This window comes from Protobothrops mucrosquamatus, unplaced genomic scaffold (genome assembly GCF_001527695.2).
Source record: "Protobothrops mucrosquamatus isolate PMUCROS unplaced genomic scaffold, P.Mucros_1.0 scaffold555, whole genome shotgun sequence".
NCBI classification, from domain to species: Eukaryota; Metazoa; Chordata; class Lepidosauria; order Squamata; family Viperidae; genus Protobothrops; species Protobothrops mucrosquamatus.
In genome coordinates, this window is record NW_015386858.1 from 141326 (window position 1) to 166738 (window position 25413).

Consider the following 25413-nt stretch of genomic DNA (forward strand, 5'->3'; position numbering starts at 1 on the left):
AGTGGTTATTATTGCTCTTAGGAGTAGCAAAGTGCAGCGTTGAGTTTCAGAACTTTTGGCGTTAGCTCTGCGGATACCTCAAGTCGCTACTGTTTGGAAATGTACATTATGTCCGCATGAAGACCCTACTAGAAACATTAATTTTCCAGGAGTAACAACGAATAACCAGTCTTTTAGAAAAAGTAATTACTTGGGTTTCATTGTCTCCACAACTAGCTGCTCCTTGATGCAATATTAGGCAAGGGCACAGTAGCTCCAGTTAAGGCCTTCTTGTATTTTTTTTAAAAAGGGTTGCTGCATCATCAGCACGAAGAACATAACAAGAGGTCTATTTGTTAGGAGTGAAATGGGCCTACCGCTTAGCATGTGTGGGTGGAAGTTGGCCTTTCTCAAGCCTTGAATCAGTGAGAGAATATAAAAATTAAAAAGGAAGGGGTGTCAAACATACAAACCTACTGTACCCTTTATGGACATGGAGGTTTTCCATGTACAATCTTGCCGATTAATTTTATGCTGGCAAATATCCTGCCAGGTAACTTGAGAAGTTCCTTAATGCCCAATTAGCAAACAGCCTGTTCCATAGGCAACCCTGTGGAATCTGTTCCTGATTACAGTTATCTCTTGTTTCTATGCGAGGGAACAGAAATTTCAGAATTTCTCCTCTTTCAGTATTTTGGTTTGTGCTTTATTGTATTAATCTGAATCACCCTATGCAATCTGGCAAGCTTTTTTTTTTAAAATGGTATTCCAATTGTACCCTCCTAAGAAAGTCAAATTATGTTTTGTTTTGTTTCCTGTTGGAAACTTTGAACTACTATTTCAGTACCGCAAAGTGGTTGAAGCTGAGAAAGAGAGCTGGTGCTTTTATATCATTTTTATTCCTACGCTGCTGATATTTATAATTAAAATGGGGGGGAGGAACCAACAATGATAGACAATGAAGAACTCACATTGGGGCCCGGTGGTCCAACTCGTCCTGCTGCACCAGGGAATCCAGTGGCACCCTAGAAAAGAAGATCATAAGCAGAACACCTCAACAGCAGCATGTAACACACTGATGAGCAAGTGGTGATAAACCTTCCCTATTGACTTTCTGCCCATGTCTTGAGAGCTAAATTAAGGTTTAATTTCATTAATATGCCTCTGAAATGTGGCCGAAAGACTATCCTGTTGGACAGAGATGGGAAGATCTTCACACAGATCTCCACACAGCCATGGAGTTCATTGGGTGACTCTGAGCTAATCACATTATCTCAGTCTCTAACCTATTCCACATGGTTGTTGTTAATGAGGACAAAGCGAGGCATCATGCCAAACAAGACTGTCTTAAGTCCTTGGAGGAATGGCAGGATGCAATACATTCATTTCTCTTTTTAAAAGAAAAAAGAAAAACCTCTGGATTCTGAAGATCAAATACAGGGTTGATGTTCCAAGGAAGACCTGCGTGGAATTAAGACTCTACTGGCATTTGCCATAAGGAAAAAGGGATGTGCTTCCTTCCAACTTTGGATGGAGGGGACCAGCACTTTCAGGGGACATAAATGACAGATAGCTTGTTTGTATTAATTCCACTAACAGACTGCATTACCCAAGTCCATTTCCTAGTAGACTTAGGAACCCTAATCCCAAATCTTCAACCAATAATTTTCTAATTCAGAAGTAGGTAGATTTTTTTGGTTTGCTGGAAAACACTTGGAAGGCCATAGGTTGCTCTGCTAGGTGGGACTAGTCACAACATAAGTTTGAATGAGAAGGGAAACTATCAGAATCTACCGTCTGCTTTTCTCCTGAGGGACGTGGTATATATGGTCTTCTTTGTCCTGAAGGAATGGGAGGTGGGTGTATTCCAAAGAAGCACTAGGCTGTAGTTACCAGACATTTTTATTTACTAAAAATGCTAATGGGGATGCATATTTCCAAATACTCTTGGAAATAAATATTATGTTGACAGTTTGCTTTGCAGCATGGCTGCTTTCCAACATTTTATTTTTAATTTTAAAAAAGAGAACATTTGGAAGTCAGATGAAGCAGAGAAGCAATATACGTAGGCACTGTACTGCATATAGGTATTAAATTGCCCATTTTTTGCTCTAATTTGCAGCTCATCAGAACATCTACATTCACTAAAAGCATCAAGCAAGACAATGAGTTCACAGAAGGGTACAGATTGAGTTGCAACCTTCTCTATTCTAAAAGATAAAGGTACAACTTGCTGATTCCCAAGAAAAAGTGATTAATAAAAGCACCTCCTATTGATTTGACTCATTTGCATCTTCTAAGGTGAGCCTGGAGATCAGCAAGGACAGTAACTATGCAGTGACCTTATTCTCTTAAGAAAAATATAATGTGCTTTGAAGACATGTACTATAAGACACGTGCTATGAAGTGCTGAGCATAATGTCACCAAAAGAAGCCTTTCTCAATACAACTCTCTCCAGAAAAAAAAATTAATACTCCCATTCCAGCCATCAGGACTATGATGGAATTTATGATTCAACATGCCGGGAATACAAAGATTGGGGTGGGAGTGGGGCGGCTGATTTACACTTACTTACGGTAACCTAAAATCCAAAGGCAGGATTAAAGTTAAGCCTCTCACTTGATGATATATATTTTTTTAATCACAATACAAGTAGTTTGCGATTGTCTTCTTCTGGGATGGTTTTTAACAGGCCTGTAACCTCTTTTTAACTATTTAATCCAGTCCAACACTTAGATTTTTTTTTTTTTACATCAGTCCAGATTGACTAGTACCGCCATCTAGCAGGCAACTGTAACATGACATTAGTATTTTAATTTTTTTTTCTGTGCACAACAAGATAAAGTGTCTACAAGAGGATGTGGAATCCTTTTTGTCTTGGAGCCGCATTTTCATTAATCTTCAGACATCTCTTTTGACATTGGTTAGAATAAAAGTGGAAAGGATGTCTCCTGACATTATTCTTCAGATACTAACAACCAAGCCAAGTGGAATAATCATTTCTGAATTCTCCAATACATACTGTTCATCTACATAGCTGATAATTCCCCTTATCATTATCATCATTATTTTAAAGAATGGCTTCACAGCACATCTCATTCATGCTGGTAGTAGAGATGCATTAAAGGAGAGCTGTGAACGATGAACATTAACGCTACGCTTTGGCCTGCATGAAGAAAAAAAAAAACAACCGATTCACCAAATACTCACTGGGGGTCCTTGTGCACCACGACCTCCTTTTGGACCTGTTACACCAGTAGGACCCTGTTGAAAAGCAAAAATGAAAAACAGGAAATCAGGGTGTGTTTTTTTCATGCACCTTTCATCGCAGGTCTATGTAGCACTGCTTCATTCAACAGACACTAGCCTTCCCCAGTTCTTCCACCCCCTCTGATAGACCTCCCAGCATTCAGAAGCTATGCCTGTGACACTGTGGGACATAGTACTAAATTCACTGACAATGTGCTAAACCTGTGTGTACTTTTGGGTTAGCAGCTGCTTTACAAACTATGTGTGTGTGTGCACACTTCCAGTTCAGGAAGCGGTTTCACTGACCTGTGGACCAGGAGCACCAGATGGCCCTTGTGGACCGGGGGATCCAGCGTCTCCTTTCTGGCCAGATTCACCTTGCTCACCTTTAGCACCAGGCTGGCCATCAGCCCCCTGCATTGGGGAGAAAAGTGGGGTGGGGGTGGGGAGAAAGAAACCCACATTGATAGACATCAGGAGTGATTGGACCATTTAATAATAGATGTGCGACAACTTGGAACTGTCATGCTGTACTCACAGGGGGGCCAGCAAATCCTGCAGGGCCAGGAGGTCCAGTTTCTCCACGCTCACCCTGAAACAGAAACAGCAGTCGGAAATGGAAAGGAGCCAAGGTCACACACTCAGACTGGGCCACATTGGCCCATTTCTGCAGCTGTAGGGACAGTTCTGTTTTCTAGATGTTAGTCCAGGGACAGGATCTCTCCAGCTGTTCCATAGACAATAAGATCTGTAATAAGGCTGGTGTGTGACCCAACAGATATGCTTTCTACTGCTCAGACATTATACAGCAATTGTTTAGGAACAAGCTGTTTCCTAAGATATTCTTAGAGATCTTGCAAATTATCTTTTCAGAAGAGTCCACAGGGTAGTTCTGTAGCACTGTGTGTTCTTTTATAGACACTGCTGCTTTTCTGCATTAATACAATGGTGAGCAGCTTTCCACAACTTGCAGAAATTCATGAATTATCAGCTAGTCTCTAATGGGTTTTTCTAGATGTTAATCAAAACAGCAAGAGCCTTCCGAGTTGATTTCTACATAGTACAATAGGGAGAAAGGGGACCAATTTTCTCTTCACACAGAAACAATTCCATAAAAGTACACCTAACATTGTTCCTATGCTGCTCGTAGGAGTTTCAATAGTTCCTATTAGGATTTGGGCCAGCCTGAATCTTGTCCCCCATTTATCCCAACAAACTTCATTGGAAGGTTTCAGAACGACAGCAAACTTACAGGGGCACCACGAGTACCAGCAGCTCCACCTGGACCAGGAGGACCAGATTCACCCTGCAGGGACAGAAAGGAGATAAAAAGTTAAGACAATGGAGCATTTGTTGCTGAAAGAGAATCTCTTCTGCTAGAGGTTGTAGCTCTGAACACAATATGGGACTAAAGTGCTAGTAAGATGAATGGTCCTGAGTTTTATTAATATGACAAAAAGGCGCATACAGATAGTCCTCGATTTACAATAGTTTGTTTAGTGACCGTTCGAAGTTACAACGGCACTGAAAAAAGTGACTTAGGATCATTTTTCACAGTTATGATTGTTGCAGCATCCCACATAGTCATGTGATTTACATTTGGATGCTTGACAGCTGGTTCATATTTATGACGGTTGCAGCGTCCTAGGGGCATGTGATCCCCTTTTGCCACCTTCTAACAAGCAAAGACAGTGGGGAAACCAGATTCACTTAACAACCATATTAGTAATTTAACCCTTCAGTGACTCACTTATCAATTGTGACGAGAAAAGTTGTAAAATGGGGCAAAACTCACTTAACAAATTTCTCGCTTAACAATATAAATTTTGGGCTCAATTGTGGTTCTAAGTTGAGGATCACCTGTATCGTATAATTACTCTTTCAACATTCTGATAATTGGCTTATTATTAGAGCAACTAAACCATTGGGCATCATAAGGAAATAAGAATAAGAACACAATCCTTGCTCATTTCATGACTGTATTGTAAACCGTGCAGGTGTAGTGGGGGAAACTGAGATTTGCACACACTGTGGAGACTAGCCAGACTAACTAAGTAATAAGGATAGAAGATAAATGGATTCCACTGAGCAGGACAACAAAAGAGCCAAAGTAAATAGATAATTATCAACATGTTCTTCCCACTGAACAGTTCTCATCGCTAGAATTCCTGATGCTCCGGTTCCTTCCTAAACACCAGGAATCAATGACATTCAGACACACAAGAATTCAATAAGCCCATCAATATCAACATAACGGGGTTATCAGTACAGCTCTAAACTTATGAAATCACATCAAATTGATACTTCATTCACCACGTTTTCCTCATCTCTCTGAATCTAGGTCAAAAAGCACAGCAAACGTTGAGTTCCTGTTGTGCATACTGTTTTGCGTATACTTTTTGTCATAAAGAATAGCTTCCAGGTTTTCTCAAAGGCATAGAAATAGCTATTAAGGCACTCTAATGTGCAGTCCTAGCCCAAATTCTCAGTGCCGTGTGAGAGGAAACATTACTGTCGAAGCACAACTATTCAGAGGACTTTCACGAGGCCTCTAGCTGCCTAGCTGCCACATGACCTAACAAGAGACAGGACCTCTTACCTTCTCTCCGCTAGGGCCAGCAGGACCAGTAGGGCCAATAGGGCCAGTCAATCCCTGACAATGGAGAAAATGAAGAGTTAGATGTGCTGATAGAGAGCCAGAGCCATCCATCTGGATCAAAGGTATCCCAACCTTGTGTTTACATCCTCACCTATTAAACCAAAATAGGTCCAAACCAAACTAGTAACTCACTTCATACAGTTGAGCCTTTTTTTCCTTGAATCTGGCCATTTTCAACTAAAAGCCATTCTATACACATAAATTGCACAAAACATACCGCTTGAATTAAGTTATACTGAACTTTCTATAGCACCGTCAGTCTTCTTCTGCCTGATCTAACGGCCCACTAGACAAGGTAATGGTAAACGTTTTTCTTAACTAATTATCCCCAGACCTTTTCTAATTTAATGCTGTTAGCATATCCTCCCCAGTGTTTGGGTTTGGATCTCAGTCTCAGTCCACCATGTTCTGCCATCTAATATGGTTAAGGAATGAATGAAAGTGGTATAGCTGCAACTCCAATTATGACAGTAAATACTGAACAAGATTTGGGAACTAAATCTTGTTCATAGCCAACTTCAGTCCTCCTTCAGGGCTTAAATGAGGAGGCCACCTCCTGATGCCATTTTTCCATTAAAAAATCCAGAAGATGAGGTGCTACCATCACAGCCTGTATCCTCCTGCACAGGGAAAGTATTGTCTCAGTTCAACACTGGGATCCACTGCCTGTGTGCCTTCACTTGAACTGAACACAGTGGACAATGGACCCCTTATGCCTTTGTCCCATAATACACTTGGGGTTATAGTTTAGCAAGCTAAGCACTTATGACTTAATTCCAGAGCTTAACTGAGCCTTTATTTTTATTGATCCTTTATTGGGGATTTGAGTCTTCTCTATTGGATAAAACAAGGTGCTATCATCACAGACTGTATTCTCTTGGATACAAGATAACTTCCAAACATAGGACAACTCCAGAGTAAATCATCTAAGGGTGGCCAGATGATAAGAAGGGTTGCCTCTGCAAAGGGTGAGCAGACATGCTTAAAGTGTATCTCACTCAGTAAGAGAAGTTTAATCACACACACAGAGACACAAACATACATGCACACATACACATACATGCACACAGAGAGAGAGAGAGACACACACACACACAAGTTTTAAAAGCATTAGAATATCCTGAAATTTAATTTTTCTAAAGCTCTCTGTTAGATTAATAGATATTGTCAAGGTTTCTGGAACTCAGCACTAATTAAAGTCTAGAATTATAGACCAATATGTTACATATTCCCCCTCCCTACTAGCCATCCATTTATTTCATTAAATAAAACTTTTGCTGCCTTAAGAGAAGTGAAATTGATTTCTGCTGTGGACATACTCGGCCGCCATCTTTGCCAGGAGCACCTTCTGGGCCTTTTTCACCGGCATCACCCTGTTGGTAAAATACCAAAGAAATAACGACAGTAAGTAGCCCATATCAACTTGAAACTCTTGATCACTTAGATTGCAATGTTCTGCTCTTGTCTATTATTTAATTTTATTAAACTTTTAAAAAAATGACATTTATTTTTTTTAAAAAATGTGTGGTACTATATATACAAATTAAACAGCACTATAACTATTTAATGCTTTTTTAACTAAAAATCAATCATTAAAAAAAGAAGCCTAAACTTTTTTCTAAACAAAGAGAAACTTTAAAAACATTTTACTAAACTATACAGAGAATTAAAAAAAAAAATAACTGAAGAGGGAAAAAAAACATAGGAAACTGAGGGAAATTGAAAAAAAAACAAAACATTATAAGCAACTAAACAAAAGCCAACACTTTTTTAAAAAACCAGCCCATCCAACTCTTGAAAATATGGTGCTATGAAATTCTAGGGAAAATCGCTACTACTTACCCTGTCTCCCTTTGCTCCAGGAATACCTCCAGCTCCTCTCTCACCAGGCATTCCCTGCAGACCTGGGGGGCCTTGGGCCCCAGAAGGCCCAACAGGACCAGCTGCACCCTGGGCAAGAAAAACAAAATAGGGCACAGTATTAATTGCACTAGATAATATCCAGAGGAGAGCCAGCTTGATGTAGGGTTAAAGCAACAAGCTAGAACCTGGGAGTTCTAGTCCCGCCTTAGGCACAGTGCCAACTAGGTCTCAGCTCTAGAAGGGAGGCAATGGCAAACTTGCCAAAAAATTGCAGGGAGCTGGGTTTCTGCAACCTGGTACTTGCCAGATGTACTGGATTTCAACTTCCAATCTATACTGGCCAAAGAATTGTGGGACTTGACTAAACACTTCTGGCGGGCACCAAGCTAGGGAAAGCTCTTCTGGAAGAGTCCAATGCAACTTTTTCTTCTTCTTGGCAGCCACTAGGTGGCAAAACGAATCAGCTTCATTACAGAGTAAGAAAATAAGGCAAAGAAGTGGCCTACCTTGGGTCCATCAGTACCAGGAGTACCAGGAAGCCCTCGACCACCAGCCAAGCCTTGCGCACCTGCAGGTCCACGTTCTCCTGGGAAGCCACGTTCACCCTAGAAAGGAGAGATTTTCCTTAGTGCCATTGAGATTCTACACCAGGGGTCTTCAAACTTGGTCCTTTTATGACTTGTGGACTTCAACTCCCAGAATTCCTCAGCCAGCGTCCCTGGCTGAGGAATTCTGGGAGTTGAAGTCCACAAGTCATAAAAAAACCAAGTTTGAAGACCCCTGTTCTATACAGATAAGTAGTGAGTCAAGCTGCTGTTTCAGCAGCTCCATTTATGAGCAAGTTCAGAGGCTCAAATGTAACTGTAGGTGACTTACTCTGGGACCAACAAGACCAGCAGCACCAGCCTCTCCAGGAACGCCCTGAAAGCAAAACAAGAGAGTTAGAAACAGAAGGCGAGGGAAAGAAGCTACTAAAAATTAACATGACACCCTATTAGTCATTAGCAAACTAATGGCAAGCTAAAAAACAAAATCCATAGATCCAGGTGAAGAAAAACTCAACTCATGTGTTAAGTTTTAATTTGGATTGACATTTTTTTCAGCTTTTTCAATTTTTAAATATCTAACGACATATTGGCAAAAAAACTCTACAAGGTAAAGTCATAATGAGAATTATATACAGGAGAAATTGGTTGTTTCTGATCATACATGGCTATGCTTGAAAAAGTTGACTGGTATGATTATGCCTATTGTTATTAATAGTTAAGTGGTTCTATGAATACCAGAGAGACAAATATCAGCATTTCAGAATAACAGTGATATATATTGTTTCGTGCACTGCATGCCTACTAAATAGCTCAACAGTGATTCATCTATTTAGCAATAGCAGGGTTTCTTGGCTACCTTGTTTGGCTGAAACACCTAATTTACTTTTGATACTGAAAACCTATTGGTGGAATGTAAGCAGTTTTTCAGGGGATGCCTTAGTCAACACTGTTGAATTCTTCTGCTGGCGATGTCGTTATGATGATGATCTTTATTACTCTACCTCCATCACCACACACAAGACTGGAAGCATTATATATCAAGTAATGGTACCCATAAATCTTAATTTCTGATATAGCCTCCATAAGCTTTCTTGGACTGCTGCCAAATAAAACCCACACTGGGTCTACGTTCAAACTCAATGAACATCTCTAGAGGTCTTCAAACATAAGTTGAATGGTTATCTAGCAGAGATTTTCTAGTAGACCCTGCACTGAGCAGGTGATTGAACCAGATGATTTCTACAGTCCATTCCAACTTCAATGATATTATTCTTTAAGAAGTTTTAATCAAATATTGATTTCTCCCCAAATATAACTATACTATACAAGCACTAGTATACAGTACTTGTATAGTATAGTTATACAGCCTCAACCTATTCAGCATGCTAACATAGATGCCCATCGCAAACTAAACCAGCTTTCCTGAAGTATTTTTCCCCATGATGATTTCATTAGAAACTCAGGCTCAGTGTCAATGCAGAAGTCTGCAATTCTATAGTTTTGTTTAGCTATTACCGAATAATTTATAATCCATTGTGGTCAAGAGGGATCAGGTTAGCCCTCTCATTAGTTACTTTTTCAGAAGAATTCTTTTTCAGCAATGTGTTGCACCTACCGGTAACCACTACCCTTTCGATGATTACAGACTACCTAAGTAGTGTGTTCTGAAAGATGTACACTATGTGTGTTATCCTGGAAATCTTTAAGCTCAGTGGCAATTCAAACTACTTCCACATCTAGAAGTTATTTTAAGTCTGTAGGAATGACACAGGAAAGACTGCATGTCGGACTGGTAAGTATCTATGTAGTATGTACTAAATAGTAATAAATATTTATTACTTACTTGGTCACCTGGTTTTCCACCTTCACCTGGAGGGCCTGGGGGGCCTGGAAGTCCCTGAAAACAAGATATTATTTTGGTATTAGGACGTCTCACTTCATTCTCTTCAAAAAGTAACATCCTGCCCCAGCTAAGTGCAAAAAAGAGAACTTTCAGATCCAAAGGAACAGTCTTTAACTTATCATCAAACATGAAGTAAGTCTAATACTGGACCTGTACAATAGTATCCCCCTACCTGGATGATAGGACAACTATGGATACATTCCTGTTGTGGTTCTCAAACATCTGCAACAAAACTACATCTGCCTGCCTCAGCACCCCTGATTAATACATCACCCCAATTCAGCTTCATTCTTTCTCACTCTTCCAGAGTTTCTTCTGTGTAAACAGTGAGTTATATAGACTTTAGGATGTGCCAGGAAATTAACTAAGCCCAGGAAAAGACAGACTAAATAAAAATAGTAGTTTCCTGGTTGTGTCCTCAGTACCTAATAAAATTATGTGGCAGGAAGTTATTGTCAATAAATGCAACCCTGAAAACATGTTTACACCCTTGAGGAACAGATAAAATTCAATACTATAGACAGATTTCATCTCCTTTCAGCAGGAACTGGGGAGTCTTTTTCCTCCTGCCTGTGTCTATTTATACTCCCCTGCACAAACAGATTTACTTGCTAGGACTAGGGGGAAATGTCCTATACTAGCATGGTAGTAAAGGGGTGGAATAGAATTGCTGAATTTACTTGGAATCCAGATGGTCCAGGAGCACCCTGTTCACCTCTCTCTCCAGCAGGCCCCTGAAAATAATAATAATAATAATAATAATAATAATAATAATAATAATAATAATAATAATAATAATAATGATGATGATGATGATGATGATGATGATGATGATGATGATGATGATAATGATAATAATGATGATAATGATGATAATAGTAGTAGTAGTAGTAATAATAATAATAATGATGATGATGATGATAATAATGATAATAATGATGATAATGATGATAGTAGTAGTAGTAGTAACAATAATAATAATAATAATAATAATAATAATAATAATAATAATAATAATAATAATAATGTTGGAAGGGACCTTGGAGGTCATCTAGTCCAACCCTCTGCTCAGGCAGGAAACCCTATACCATTTCGGACAGATGGCTGTCCAGTTTCTTCTTAAAAACTTCCAGTGTTGGAGCATTCACCACTTCTGGAGGCAGGTTGTTCCACTGGTTAATTGTTCTAACTGTCAGGAAGTTTCTCCTTAGTTCTAGGCTGCTTCTCTCCTTGATTAGGTTCCATCCGTTGCTTCTTGTCCTGCCCTCAGGCGCTTTGGAGAATAGCTTGACTACATTATACTAATATTTTCTTTCTCTCCATTTTTAATGTAAGCTCATGCAAATAATATCACCATCTTCATCATCATCATCATCAACAACAACAACAGCACTGTGAGTTTAACAAGGTGTGGAGAAATACAACTCATGTAAGCAAAAATCAGAGATTACTTAAAGATTACTTACAGTTATGTCTTATTAAATGGGTTCATACTCTCTTGCATTATTGGAAGTCCCTGAATTTCAATATAGTTACATTTTTTAATTACAATTAAAAAGGCCTACACAGTATTGTGTTGAGCCCTCAGCAGCACAATGCCAAGTTCTGTTACTCATCCTAATGAATTCTACGGTTCTGCTGTGATCATCACCGTTTTCTCCCACAGCTTCATTTCCTGCTTTGCTGCAAAAATCACATTCTATCCATAATTTAGAGCTCTTCCCATACCTTTTAGTATTGTATGAAATGATAACATGAGACAAGATGGTGAAACCACAGAATTCGCAAACATGAGAAACAGAAATTGACATTCTACTGCTGAGGGCTCAACACTTAAAAGTGTTTGAACCATGGAGACTGGATTAAAATCCACTCTGCTTATTGGGAGAACATGAGCCAGTCTCAGCCTAATCTATCCCTCAAGATTTTTGCAAGGATAAAGTGGGGTATGAAAAAAAGCAGATTTGTGACTCTTTGAGATGTTTACAGGACAAAATAGCTATAAATGTAAGAAAGAAAGAAACATTAATATACAGAATACTGCCTCTGCAAATCAAAGAGGACGAATGAGAAACTATTATTTAACTGAATCCAATGAAAGTCAGTGACCTTTGCTTAAATAATCTGCTGAGTTATCAGTTTCTGATCATAACAAGCCAAAAGGAAATCCTGCTAACCCTCATAAAGGCTCAGTCTCCCTAAACTTAGGAAAAGATAGGATTTTGATTTTGCCTCTTTTCTGTAATGTTTATACCTAGGTAATCTGTAGATGGCATATTCCCAAAAAGAAAAAGAAAGCAAATACTCACAGCAGGTCCTGGTGGTCCACCTGCTCCTGTCTCGCCATCTTTGCCAGGAAGACCCTGAGAGAAACAGGTGCAGAAAAAAAGCCTTCATTAACCATGTCAACTCTCCTTCCATTACCCCTTAGCTAATAATCCTTGCTCTGGGAAGAGGAAAGGGGAGGAGGGGGGAGGAGGGGGAGGGGGAGGAGGGGGAGGGGGTGGTGGTGGTGGAGGAGGAGGAGAACAGTTTTAGTGGGGTTTATACATATTTCTGGAATCTCTGTTTTCTTTCTTTTAATAATTCTCAAAGAGAAAAATGTTCAGCTAGACAAATATGTCAAGATTTGTCAAAATGGAATGAAAATTTGTAACTTTTGAAAAAAATCTAGATCGCTGTTGCTTGCATCTCCTTGCTGAGGGTAGCAGGCACTCCAAAGTGTCCACCTGGCAATTATAAAAGTGTAGCACAAATACACTTCATCACTGTACCTATTGGCATTAGCTGCTCTGTACATAAGTGAAATGTTCAAGAAAGAAAGGAGACTTGGAGACATGCACCTGTATTTTGAGGCTTCTAAAGCATGTGCACAATTCTGAACAAACAAAATTGCTTTTCAAATAGTTCAAGGTTCTGCGTCCCTTTCCAAATAACTCTACCAAACTAGTGTGTTTCATTGTTAGAAATTGGGTTGATGAGCTTCCTTGGGAATACATTTGTAGGAAACTTACAGAACAAAGAACAGCAACACTGAGTTGTATAAGTAGTTTTAATGTGCTTCTGTACCAGCACTGATTTGTTTGCATAATTGGTCATGAGAATCATTTCCCAAAGTTTCATATCACTGCACCTCAACATTTAAGATCTCAGCTAACATCTGCCCTCCACAAATGTGGTCTAAGAAGGCAAGAAGAGGATGGACTCTTCTCTAAGGGATATGGAGAAACTTAGATATTTGTATTACAAAGTGGGGCTGTGTTATTTAACTTTTTAGAGAAAGTATATAAACAAATGGAAAAAGACTTTTTAATTGTAGAGGGACAGAGAATAAACTCACTCGTAGTCCAGGAACACCAGATAGCCCCTTCTCACCAGCTTTACCAGCTTCACCCTAAACAGAAAGATAAACAAAATAATTTATAAGCATATTTTATTAAAGATAAAACATCCACCTGGAGTACTTCTCAAACTCTGTGTCCTCTGATCTTACTCTTTCTCCATTGTTATAACAGGATATAGCATTTATAAAACCACAGTAACTATCTAAGAGAAGAGGAAAAGATATGAGATGAAAACAGGAATCAAAATTTTATTTATAGGACTTAAGAATGGTTGGGAGAAAAAGGAAAAAAATACAAAATCAGATAAACCATCTGACTGTAATTAAATAATGAGTTCTTATTTCTGGTGATGTTGAAGAGATATTTGGACTGAATAGTAGGTTTTTGGGAAATGTCTAAAATGATAACAGTTTTTGTTATCTAAATGAAGAGTGATTATTTTGGGCAATGTTTAATACTTCTTTATTTCTTTTTTTGTAATGTTTAATTGTTAAGAGAGAAAGAAAACACAGAATAAATAGGAAAAAGGGCTATATTTTATGTTATTAGGTGTTTTTGTTAATTTATATTAGATCTTTGCTGATTAATAAGGAGAGCTGAAGATTTTGAGATGAGTTTATGGAAAGTAAGGTGAGGTATAGAATGAAAAGTTACGTCGTTGTATTTTTAACAGACAATGATGAGCTGTTAAACTACTTTTGGATTTTTTGCTAGAAACTAGGAAAAATGTAATTTTGATTTTGGGATTTGATGATTAAATTATACGAAACTATAGAAGTAATTAGGCTATTGTTAATTTTAGAGTAAGAGTTGGACGTACTTCTCATCTATTGCTGTACCAAAGAAAGTCAGAAGCCATTCTTTTCCTTTTTTCTTTCCCTTTCCCACACTTTTATCTTGCTTTTGGTCTGATTCTTTTCTTTCTACTTTCTATTTTTTTTCTTGTTTGTTTACTTTTTATGCATGTTTTCAAAATGTAATAAAATTGTATTTAAAAAAAAAAAAAAAAAGACTACAGTAACTCCTCAAATTAGGGAGAGCAGAAAAAGCATGGTAAATAAGGGGAAATGATGGCTAAATTGGAGAATAACAACAACAACAACAACAACTCCAGAGACCTTTCTGTTAGCCACCCAAATGTCATACCTGCTCCCTATTTCCCTTCAAAAGTGCCTGGGTCATGCTTCTAGGAGTCAAATATAGCTTCACTTACATTAGCACCTTTGGGGCCTGGGAAACCCATAACGCCAGGCTGACCACGACCACCTTGAGGACCAGGAGGGCCAGGCCGTCCATCTTCACCCGGAGCACCCTATAGAGAAGGAGAAACATATAGGTATCCCCTGCAAAAACTGGTAAATAGCAAGCCACTATAGACCTAGCTTGGTAGAAATGCTAACTTGGCGTGGAAAAGAGGCTGTTTGCTTTATTAACCTATTTTTAAAAGGTCAGTGCAAAACCAATATATATAATTATATTTATTCACCATTTGTGCTGTCTGCTGTACAGTGATACGATCAAGTCCCCAATGAAAGTATTTAACGAGTTATTGTGGTCTAGAGGTAAAAGTGTTGGATTAGAACTGGGAAGTCACAAGTTCTAGGCCACCGTTAGCTATGGAATTACACAGGACAACAGTACTTTTTTTCTTAGCCCAACCTATTCACAAATCTGCTATTGTGGGGATAAAACTAATAAGAGATTCCCTTAAAAATTGAGACCTGGAAGTAAGACAGAATACAAATCTCACTAATAAGAATATTAAAAATAATAACAATTGATTCATCAAGCATATAAATACATATTTTCATGTAAAGATATATTTCTGCTGCTACTTCTTTCTTCATCCAACACAATCACAACCAGGGTTCACATGCTATGCTAATACAGGTTGTTGGCTTAATATATTGTCTTAATCAGTGGTGGGGTTCAAATATGTAAACAACCGGTTCTCTGTGTGGATGCCGTTTCCGGAAGTCCATTCTGGGCCTGGGCAACAAAAAATTAGGTACCGGTTCTGCCAAAGTGGTGCGAACCGGCTGAATCCCACCACTGGTCTTAATCCCCCACTGTGGTTTATAAATCATGCTGTATAGCTTATTAAGTTGTGGCAATATGGCTGTATGTGGTTTACTCAATAAACTATGTGTAAGCAAATAGTGGCTTAGCGCAGTATGTGAAGCAGGTCATAGTTTTAAATCCAACGTCAGTATTTTTTTTAATTCTCCACACAAGCTAATGCAAAAGAAATGTTTGCAATTCTGCATTATTTTATTATCATAGTCTTCTGTCTTAAGCATGTTCTCAAACTTTCTGCATGCCACAAGAGGAAAAGTACAGAATTTTACTTACAGATGGGCCAAGTTTGCCTTGAGGACCAGCATCCCCAGGACGACCAGTGAGTCCCTAGTAACAAGAGGTTACAAAAAAAAAGAAGTTAAGATAGTTTTTTACTTCTTAAAGTGTTGCTAAGAAAATTAATTCTGTTAATTTACCCAGTGCTTTCATTGTCTTAAGCCTTAACGAACAGTAGCTGAAGCAATATGCCCAAGATACCTGGCTGAAAGATTGCATAACCTGTTGTTTTATTTTATTTATTTTTATGCCACCCATCTCACTGTCCAAAGCAACTCTCGGCAGCTTTGTCTAGCAAAAACAGTGTAGCATTTTAAGTGACGGATCAAAATAAATCACAAATAAAAATGATCCAAAGAGATCCTTTTACCGCTGTAAATACAGATACAGCTGCAATTGCTACAGTCAAACTGCTCATAACTTTTTTCTGTCTGCAAAAGCAGTAAAACTCACTCATTCTAACTCACACCTGGCACTGAAAATGGGACAGATGCCAGTATTAAATCTACAAATTTAAACCTGGTCCTTCCTGCAGAACTTTTTTGAGTCAAGATTGTTCAAACAGGGACCTGTATAGACACAAAATTTAATCTGGAAGCTCTGAGAATTATGGATGCCACAAAACTGGCTTAGCATATTTGATCTGCAAAAATGGAAAATTAAGTTTTCTGTATCCACTTGATGCCATCTAGTGGTTACTTGTACCTACTACATTACAAGTAGGTATAGCTTCAAAATCTAAGGGACTGGTTTGGACAAAACTCAGCAGCACTTTTTCGTGCGGCTGCTGATAAAAACAGGATCGCTAACATGATCGCCAACGTCTGATAACGGATATGGCACAAGAAGAAGAAGAATATGCTTCTTCTCTCCTCTAAATCTAATAATAATAACTTCAGATGGTAGTGATCATAATTGCAATGTCCATCAACTATAGCATGCAATGAAATAAAGCAAAGATGAGCTATACAGGTTGGCATGACGTTAGTTCATTATGAAGTCCCAACAGGCATTATACTCCAGTATATTTTTTAACCAGATACAAAATATAAAACAGCTCCACATTATTGCTAACAGATAATCCTCATTAAATGATTGCTATTGAGATTGGCAACTTAGTTGTTAAATGAAGCAGTCACTAAGTGAAACTAACTATGCTTATGTTCTTACTTCAGCTTTGCTTTGCTTTACAGAACCGCAAAGGTCATAAATGTGAGGACTGGTTGCTCAATGAGGCAGTTGCTAAACGAGGATTGTTTGTATAACGCCTTGCTTTTAGAAATAGAAATAGAGACCCAAAGCAAAAAGTATCCAATTCTTCAGACATACTGTAATCCATCCGTATAAACCCAACTTGAAGCCACAGCTGTGTGAATGCTTTTCGTTTCTCTACACAAAAAAATGTCTTCTACTACCTGACACCACCTGTGTATCAGGTATATTAATGCACATGCTTTATAAGCAGGCTTGATTCATATATAAATAGTAGCAATACTATGAAGACAGGTCTTCTCAGGTTAAGTGATATTCTTCCACAGTGATGTGGGATTCCCTTGACTAGTTGTTCTTCACACTTCGGGGGCATCTCCCTTACATGGCTCATTCAGTTCCACATTGATCTTACCCGGGCACCAGGCAAGCCGGGTTCTCCAGGTCGTCCAGGATCTCCAGGGGCACCTTTGGGTCCCCCAAGACCAAGAGGGCCACGTTCTCCAGGAGCACCCTATTTAAGGAAGATTTAAGCAAGAACTACATTAGTCAAAGATTTTCTGAAGAATACCAGGAAAATCTGTATTTGGACCAACGATCTACCATCAAATTATCTCTGGACACACCTACACTATATATTTTAAAGAGGGTTAAAACTCATTTAATTATTCTGACATCCTAAAAAAAACACCCAGAAGGAATGAACAGAAAATAAGCTACGTTTACGACATATCTGCATCCTAATCTTAATTATTTACCTACATCTGTAGTAAAATAATTCCTCCTCAAGCTAAATTAAAAAGAAGGACAGTAGTAATCACAAATGGATTTATTATAATAATAATAATAATAATGGTAAAGTTGGAAGGGACCTTGGAGGTCATCTAGTCCAACCCCCTGCTCAGGCAGGAAACCCTATACCATTTTGGACAAATGGCTGTCCAGTTTCTTCTTTAAAACTTCCAGTGTTGGAGCATTCACTGCTTCTGGAGGCAGGTTGTTCCATTGGTTAATTGTTCTAACCGTCAGGAAGTTTCTCCTTAGTTCTAGGTTGCTTCTCTCCTTGATTAGTTTCCATCCGTTGCTTCTTGTCTTGCTTTCAGGCGCCTTGGAGAATAGCTTGACTCCCTCTTCTTTGTGGCAGTCAGTCATTATTCAGTCATTCAATTTTTCTCCTACCTTTTTTCCAGGAGTTCAACTTGGTATACCCAGCACTATCGCTTCCAATTTTTCTTACCCCAAAATAACAAAATAGCGAGATAGGCTGAGCTAGCAGATAGTGACCAGCCCAAATTTACTCAACGAACTGCCATGCCTGACCCTGAGGCTGAGCCTGGTCCAAGGTGTCTTCAATCCTACTTCAGTAACTAAGCTGCCATACTACACTAGTTCTCCCACATTGTTTATGAAAGAACTTAGAACTTTATGAAAGAACATAGAACTTTATGAAACAATATAGGACAGGGGTAGGCAACCTTGGCTCTTTTATGACTCGTGGACTTCAACTCCCAGAATTCCTGAACCAGCTGGGAGTTGAAGTCCACAAGTCATAAAAGAGGCAAGGTTGTCCACCCCTGATATAGGACAATGAAAGAAGATACTTCTTTAGTTTATACTAATTTGGGGAGTTTCTTGGTAAATTGGTAAAGTGTGGATTTTAGAAGTAAACTCCACAGGACTGCTCATCCCCTATCCTAAACACTATACATCTATGAAATGGACACGATTGTGAACCTTTCCAAATAAAAATGTCAATATCAATTGATTCTAAAGATATATTATAGCATATCTACAATGTGCATACTATGTTTTCTGCGAAAGAATGCATGAGCTAGGACACTATTAAAGGAAACACAGAACACCATTTTTAGAGAACACAAAGAAAAAAATAGTACCGTCTTTCTAATTTTTTTTAAAAAAATGTTATTCCAGTGAAAAGGCAGCAAGTTCAATACTCACTTTGGGACCAGCTAATCCATCCTGACCTGGAAAACCACGATTTCCAGGGGAACCCTGAAAGCAAAAAAAAATATTTTCAAAGTCAAGGACAGCACCATCATTACCAAAGATTCAGCAGGAACTCTAGACCACTTATAGCTCTTTTAGAACAGGGACACAGCAGAAGCAAGAACCCTCACTAGGCTACCACAGCTGATGAGCGCACTAACAATATAATTACTATACGGAAGAAATATCTGTGTGGATCTAAATAATATAACCTGTTCTAAGGGAAGAGCTTCAATGCTCTTAAGACCATTTTGCATAGCAGGGCACCTCCATTTCTGCCATTCCCGGATGTACATGCCTGCAATGCCAGTTTGGCATCTGCCTTTGGCATAAGAGCCAACTTATTTTCCAATGGAAAACCGAAAGTTTTAAATTGGAAAACTTTCTTCAGAATTTGAGGCAGGCCATTTCCCCATTGGAAAGACATTGGGCATTATGCTCTTTCCAATTCCTGAATTTTGGCTGTATAAAGCAAAAGTTGAATTGACAACTATACTTCTCTCTCTCGATAGCCCAGGCAAAGCAAACAAGGATGGAAACAATGAAATTCTTCTCTCCCACCACCGTGACCCTAGATGGTGTATGGGTTGGGAGGATTTGTACCTGAGTGGCAATATGGCCACTTAAGAGCAAGGTACATTAACTATATTCTATGAATGCAACAAATAACGGCAACAAAGAGTCCTATGGCTACTCTGGCCATGAGCTCTGACCAAATACAATTTTCTCTTTATATCTTCTGTGCCACAACGGTCCAAACATTTTTGCACTTAAACACGAGTTCACTCTACAGGAGCTCTTGTTTTACAATCTTGAAAAGATTAAGAGACTGCTACTTTGGGGACCAGAACTCAATAGTCTCAAAAATTATGGGTCACTAACATGACTTTATCATGCATTATCTGGGATGCCTTTTATTCCAACAGTTTCAATCAAAATAGCCATTAACTGTAAGACACTACCTTAAGCAACTTCCAATCTAAGTTTAATTAACCCTTTGCTTGGAATTTACACCACATGTTGGGGAGCCACTGCCTCAAATGGGAAGAGGAGTCAAGCAGGGAATTAGCTTAGACTCACTACATAGCCACAAGAGGGCCAGATCTAACCCCCCTGAATGCCTTTGAGCCTTATCTGGTCTTTTCCAGGCACAAGCTACCAGTTTGGGGAGATTCCTGTGGAATAGGCACAGAACAACAAAATAGCTAGTTTAAGCTCTACATATATGAGTCTGGTTGTTTGCGCCTGACATCACATGACTGAGCATCATTCCAGGACTACTCCCTGCAAATGGTATCACTTACCCTCTCTCCGGGTGGTCCAATTGATCCTGCAGCTCCTGGCTCACCACGAGCTCCTCTCTTCCCTTCTTCACCAGCTGGGCCAGGTGTTCCTTGTGGTCCCCCAGGGCCCTGGGCATGAGAAAAAGTAAAGAGGCTTAGTTACATCTTTCATATTCCTTTATCTTTTATCTAATAATGTCAAAGTTCTCTCAAATGATCACTATAATTTTTAGAAAAATATTTTGAAAATCACCCACAATTTAGGTGACCCAATCCCTTTAGCAGGACAATTATGCAGAGAGACAATCTCAGGGATTTTTCATTTTTATCTTCACTGTTTCAAGGATCATTTCTTTGTTGCCCAGTGGATTATTTTTTTTTTTTTTTAAAAAAATTGTTATGGATGGGCAGGACAAGACTTAGTCCTTGCTCTAACCTATGGGATAAAATCTTTACAAAGACTGAAAAACTTTAGTTGAATCATCCAGATGGTAATGCTGCCTAAGATTAAATAAAGGATTGGCAATAGTTGTAATTTTGTTTCAAAGCCCCAGTAATAGTTGATGGCCATCAGCAATCTTTTGATATTATGTTTGAAAGCGGAGTTATGAGATGGGTAGAAATTACTCATCATTCTTATCCCCAAATATGAAAGCTAAGGGAGTAGCAATTTGTGTGTGTGTATGTGTGTGTATATGTGTGTGCATATAGTAGCATAAAGCCAGCCTACATTAGAATCAGAAATGGCAAGAGCTATTTTATTCTCACAAAATCCGTGGCTCTGAGTTTCTCTAGTTATCTGATGGGGACAAATATTTATAGGAGCATAAATGCTATGAACCCTCTAGCTTACACTCAGTCTATCTATTCATCTAAATAAAACGTGCATCATCGTTTTATGAAATTCCAGTGATTTCCAGGGTTTTCTATTCATTTATTTGTATCTTTTTAACAATGCACTTCCCTTTCCACAGCTTCTTCTTATAAGGCCTCCGGGATTTTATTAAAAAACAAAGGAGATGTGTTCACGACAGTGCACAGAAATACATGAGGCACTAGAGAAAAATGCTTGCAATTTTCTTTTATCTTTGGGGAGGAATGAAAGGGATTCTTTTTTAGCAACTCATTAGGTGAAACCTTAAGAGGCAGGATAAGATCTGTGGGCCGGTTGAAAAGATAGGAAATAAGTAGTGACAGACTATAATTTCTCTTAGCCCAGCTGTTGGCTAAAGGACTCCCACTTTGCTGCCTGTTTGTGTGGGAACTCTAGACTTGCAAAGATATACCTGTGATTGGGCCGAAAACAACTTAATTCTGAACATATTTTCAAATATCTAGATATCCTGGATCAGTGGTGGGATTCAGCCAGTTCGCACCACTTCGGCAGAACCGGTAGCTAATTTTTTGTTGCCCAGGCCCAAAATGGACTTCCGGAAGCGGCATCCACACAGAGAACTGGTTGTTTACATATTTGAATCCCACCACTGTCCTGGATCCATCCCATGTTTAAACTGTACAGGTAATCTCTGTTTAGTGACCACTGCTGGGACTGGCAACCTGGCCATTAAGTGGAAAGGTTGCTAAGTGAAACGGCAACTCTGCTTATGATCTTATTTCAGCCTTTCTTTGCGTTACACGCCTACAAAGGTTGTAAATGCAAGGACTGGTTGCAAAGTTACTTTTTCATCACTGTCGTAATTACAAAACAGGCAGTTGCTAAATGAGGACTACCTGATTAAGATGATTGGGAATCAGAAAGACTATTCATCTGGAAAGATTCAGATATACAGAAAGGACACATGTTGAAACTGGGAAATGGGAAAAGGAGAAGGGGAAGCATACAAAACTTCCTTGTATGAGTCAGATGCATGGCTGATGTTGCCTGTCTTGCCTGTTAGTGCTTTCCTAGAACAAGGTTCTTTTTCAGCTCTGCTACCAAACAAACTTTTTATTATATGCCTTAAATACGAGATTTTACAAGGGTTCCAAATGGTGACCTTTATAAGCAGCCTCAGACCTTTTTAATTGGAAATTAAACTGAGTATATAAAACAACTGAGCCTGGGACCTTGTGTATGCAGCACATCTCTCCTATCAAAGCTTTAGATTCCTGCTGGCATCCAGCTTGTGGTTTTAAAGGAACAAATTATTATTTTCATTCAGGTACTTATTCTATGACCCAGGCTGTGGAAATCTGGATGACCAGTAGATGAGAGCAAAGATCTTGCTACCTCTTTGCTCCCATGTAGTGGCCATTTAGATTTTTGTAACGCAGTTTGAATAGCCCAAAGTTATTTAGTAATGAAAAGGCATAAACTGGTTCCAACCTACCTTTTAGGCATAAGTTGGTGATGAGTGGAGAAAATGGGATTGTAGTCACCTACTTGCTGCTGGCATCTGTCCCATTTTATGTTAAATATAACATTTCTTTTGCCCAGAATGAAAAAAATCTAACTATAAGTCTACAGACTAACAACTACAACTTTACAGATTTTGTAGAGGATTTCAGTTGTACATTTGATCCTAATTGAGCTTATTTGATTTTCTCTACACAGGGACTATGCAAACAAGCTATCCCTATATAAAAATCTAGTGAGCCCAGAGAAAATGCAGATTTTTATTTTGATGAGCATCAGGCTACTCATTCACCAAATCCCCATACAATACAGAAAAAAATGTGAAGAAATTTATTGAACACTTTCTCAGCCTTTTTGATTTGAAAAAAAAATGCAATTTCAGTTACAAGTGCATGATCATAAAAAAAAAATAAACGTTTTCCAAGTACTATTTGGAGTCCGAATTTCCAATGATTTATTATATGCCTCCTCTGAACATATTAAAGGAGCCTTGTAAATGGTTGCCCTTCATATGGGCTGGGATTACAACTCTCAGAATTCCCTAGAGGGTTTCTGTAGAAACAGAACTTTGACAAAGAGTATATAAAAGAGCATAAATTCAAGTCTAGCGTAAAATGACATGCACATGATCAATTACTTACAGGTTCACCCTTGGGGCCTTGTTCACCTTTGAAGCCTGCAATTCCAGGCTCTCCCTACAGAGATAGAAAGAAAAATGTTAAAAGAATAAAACAACATCTGTATCACTTTAGGCTACCTACTGATCAAACCAGCAGAACTTTTAAAGCAGTATCAGATGCAGGGGATGCTTTAACAGTAAAGAAGGTGCTCACTCCTTAGATGAAAAGGAATCATTTTGAAACCATAGTTTTGTAACAGCACCTGTTCAGTTCAGCCTGTTACGTATCCCACTATTAAATAGGCTTCATTTTCCTATTTAGATATAATACACTCCAGTAATTATTTTTTATACTTTTTATGAATTTTCCAGGATATGCCTGCAATCTTTTACAGCTTCTTAAATCCATCATGATGTAGGTTATTGCATGGACATCATGATTCTTCAGTAAAGAGGCTGATATAAAGTGCATGTCTAGAAGACCAATAATTTCACATTGGAGAATTCTTCAGGGACATGTGGGCTTCCATTCAGGTCTCCAAAGCTTATTGTTTTTTATTAGTTTATAAAAGCATATACCTGTATTTCTTATCCCTTCGAATTGACTAGCAATACAATCTCAAGCAAGTTAACTCAGAAATAAGTCTTTGAGCTCAAGATGACTTTCTCCTTAGTATGTTTGTTTAGGATTGAATTTTCCAGCAGTCATCTTCCCAAAATGTAACTCACGTACGGTGAGAATTAATTACATTTTCTGTAGTCTCTTTGTGCTCTTTTAGCAATACTTCATATTGTCACACATGTTTTTAAGGGATATTTCTCTCTCTCTCTCTCTCTCTCTCTCTCTCTCTCTCTCTCTCTCTCTCTCTCTCTCTCTTTTCTCCTTGTTTTCTGAGATTCATAGAAAGTTAAGGAAAGCACAAAAAAAATCATTACTCCTTGCCATGTTTTAGAGAAACTCAAATATATTTCTCATCATTTTCAAATGCGTCCAAAACAATCAAGTAGAGAAAAATTGCACCCCCTTCTCTTAAGTTCACATGTAGAACTTTATGGAAATAATGGACAAGTGGCAATCATTATAATAGTTACTGTAGGCAGGCAAAGTTTATGAAAAAGTGGTTATTGTTCTTTAACCACCCATGCCAAATCCCAGTTAAGATCAGCATGACAAGAAGCCATCCAGAACAGCCTCAGAATGAAGCACCCATGATATGAATCACCCAGAATGAAGGCACCCCAGATGCAAGAGGCAGGATCCTGAGCAATCAATCAGAGTACCAGGCATGTCACGGTTTCACGCTATCCCTATATCTGTTTCTTACCGCTTGACCTTTGGGACCCAAAGGTCCTGTTGCACCTTGTGGCCCAGGTGGTCCACGTGGGCCAGGAAAACCAGGAGCACCAGCAATGCCAGGAGCACCCTGTTAATCGAACCAAGAAACCCAGAGTTAGGAATGAGAAATGCAGGTGGATTGAGACACAGCAGGCTATTCAGAAAGATCACAATTGATGTTCAGAATTTTGACAGGTAACTTAGACCAGAGATTATGTGAATGTTCCTCAAGTCTTCCACAGTCTCCAGTTAGCTTTGCCTTTATATTCGTCTAATCTGCTACTTACTGCTGATCCTTTGGCACCAGGGATCCCATCATTTCCAGGATTGCCCTAAAAGCAAGAAGAAATCTGTGAGCAAAATACCTTTTAAAAAATCATTGTCATTTCAGAGATTTCAAGAAAATAATTTGCTTAACTTTACTAAATTGCAAGCAAAGCAATTGGTAAACTATTCCTTCTCTTCAGTCAAGTTATCAAAGGTCATTATAAAATATAAAATGTAGTAATTAAACACATTAATTACTCCTAATATGTGACTTAATTGAAACCCACAAAATTATCCTATACATATCTTTTGATTAGAATATGTTTGATTAATATTGTAGGAGAGCAATGGCTCTTACAGTAACAAACTATAAACAGGTGGCTTAAAGCACATCTATCACATATTTTTCCTTCCCAAGTTATTCACAGACATGTT

General features: G+C 38.6%; 1 protein-coding gene across 1 annotated transcript in view; it reads right to left on the reverse strand.

Annotated features, from left to right (window-relative positions):
- The window catches only part of COL2A1 (collagen type II alpha 1 chain), an 83360-nt gene that overhangs the window by 16702 nt on the left and 41245 nt on the right, over window positions 1–25413 (reverse strand). The window contains exons 20-41 of the mRNA XM_015817125.1: window positions 24999–25043; window positions 24701–24799; window positions 23398–23451; window positions 20422–20529; window positions 19070–19123; window positions 17526–17624; window positions 15899–15952; window positions 14760–14858; window positions 13543–13596; window positions 12512–12565; window positions 10883–10936; window positions 10143–10196; window positions 8628–8672; window positions 8258–8356; window positions 7731–7838; window positions 7208–7261; window positions 5829–5882; window positions 4482–4535; window positions 3768–3821; window positions 3536–3643; window positions 3191–3244; window positions 951–1004 (exon numbers count right to left, since the gene is read on the reverse strand). Of these exons, the coding sequence (XP_015672611.1) occupies window positions 951–1004; window positions 3191–3244; window positions 3536–3643; window positions 3768–3821; window positions 4482–4535; window positions 5829–5882; window positions 7208–7261; window positions 7731–7838; window positions 8258–8356; window positions 8628–8672; window positions 10143–10196; window positions 10883–10936; window positions 12512–12565; window positions 13543–13596; window positions 14760–14858; window positions 15899–15952; window positions 17526–17624; window positions 19070–19123; window positions 20422–20529; window positions 23398–23451; window positions 24701–24799; window positions 24999–25043 (1512 nt within the window). The remainder of the gene's footprint in view (window positions 1–950; window positions 1005–3190; window positions 3245–3535; window positions 3644–3767; window positions 3822–4481; window positions 4536–5828; window positions 5883–7207; window positions 7262–7730; window positions 7839–8257; window positions 8357–8627; window positions 8673–10142; window positions 10197–10882; window positions 10937–12511; window positions 12566–13542; window positions 13597–14759; window positions 14859–15898; window positions 15953–17525; window positions 17625–19069; window positions 19124–20421; window positions 20530–23397; window positions 23452–24700; window positions 24800–24998; window positions 25044–25413) is intronic.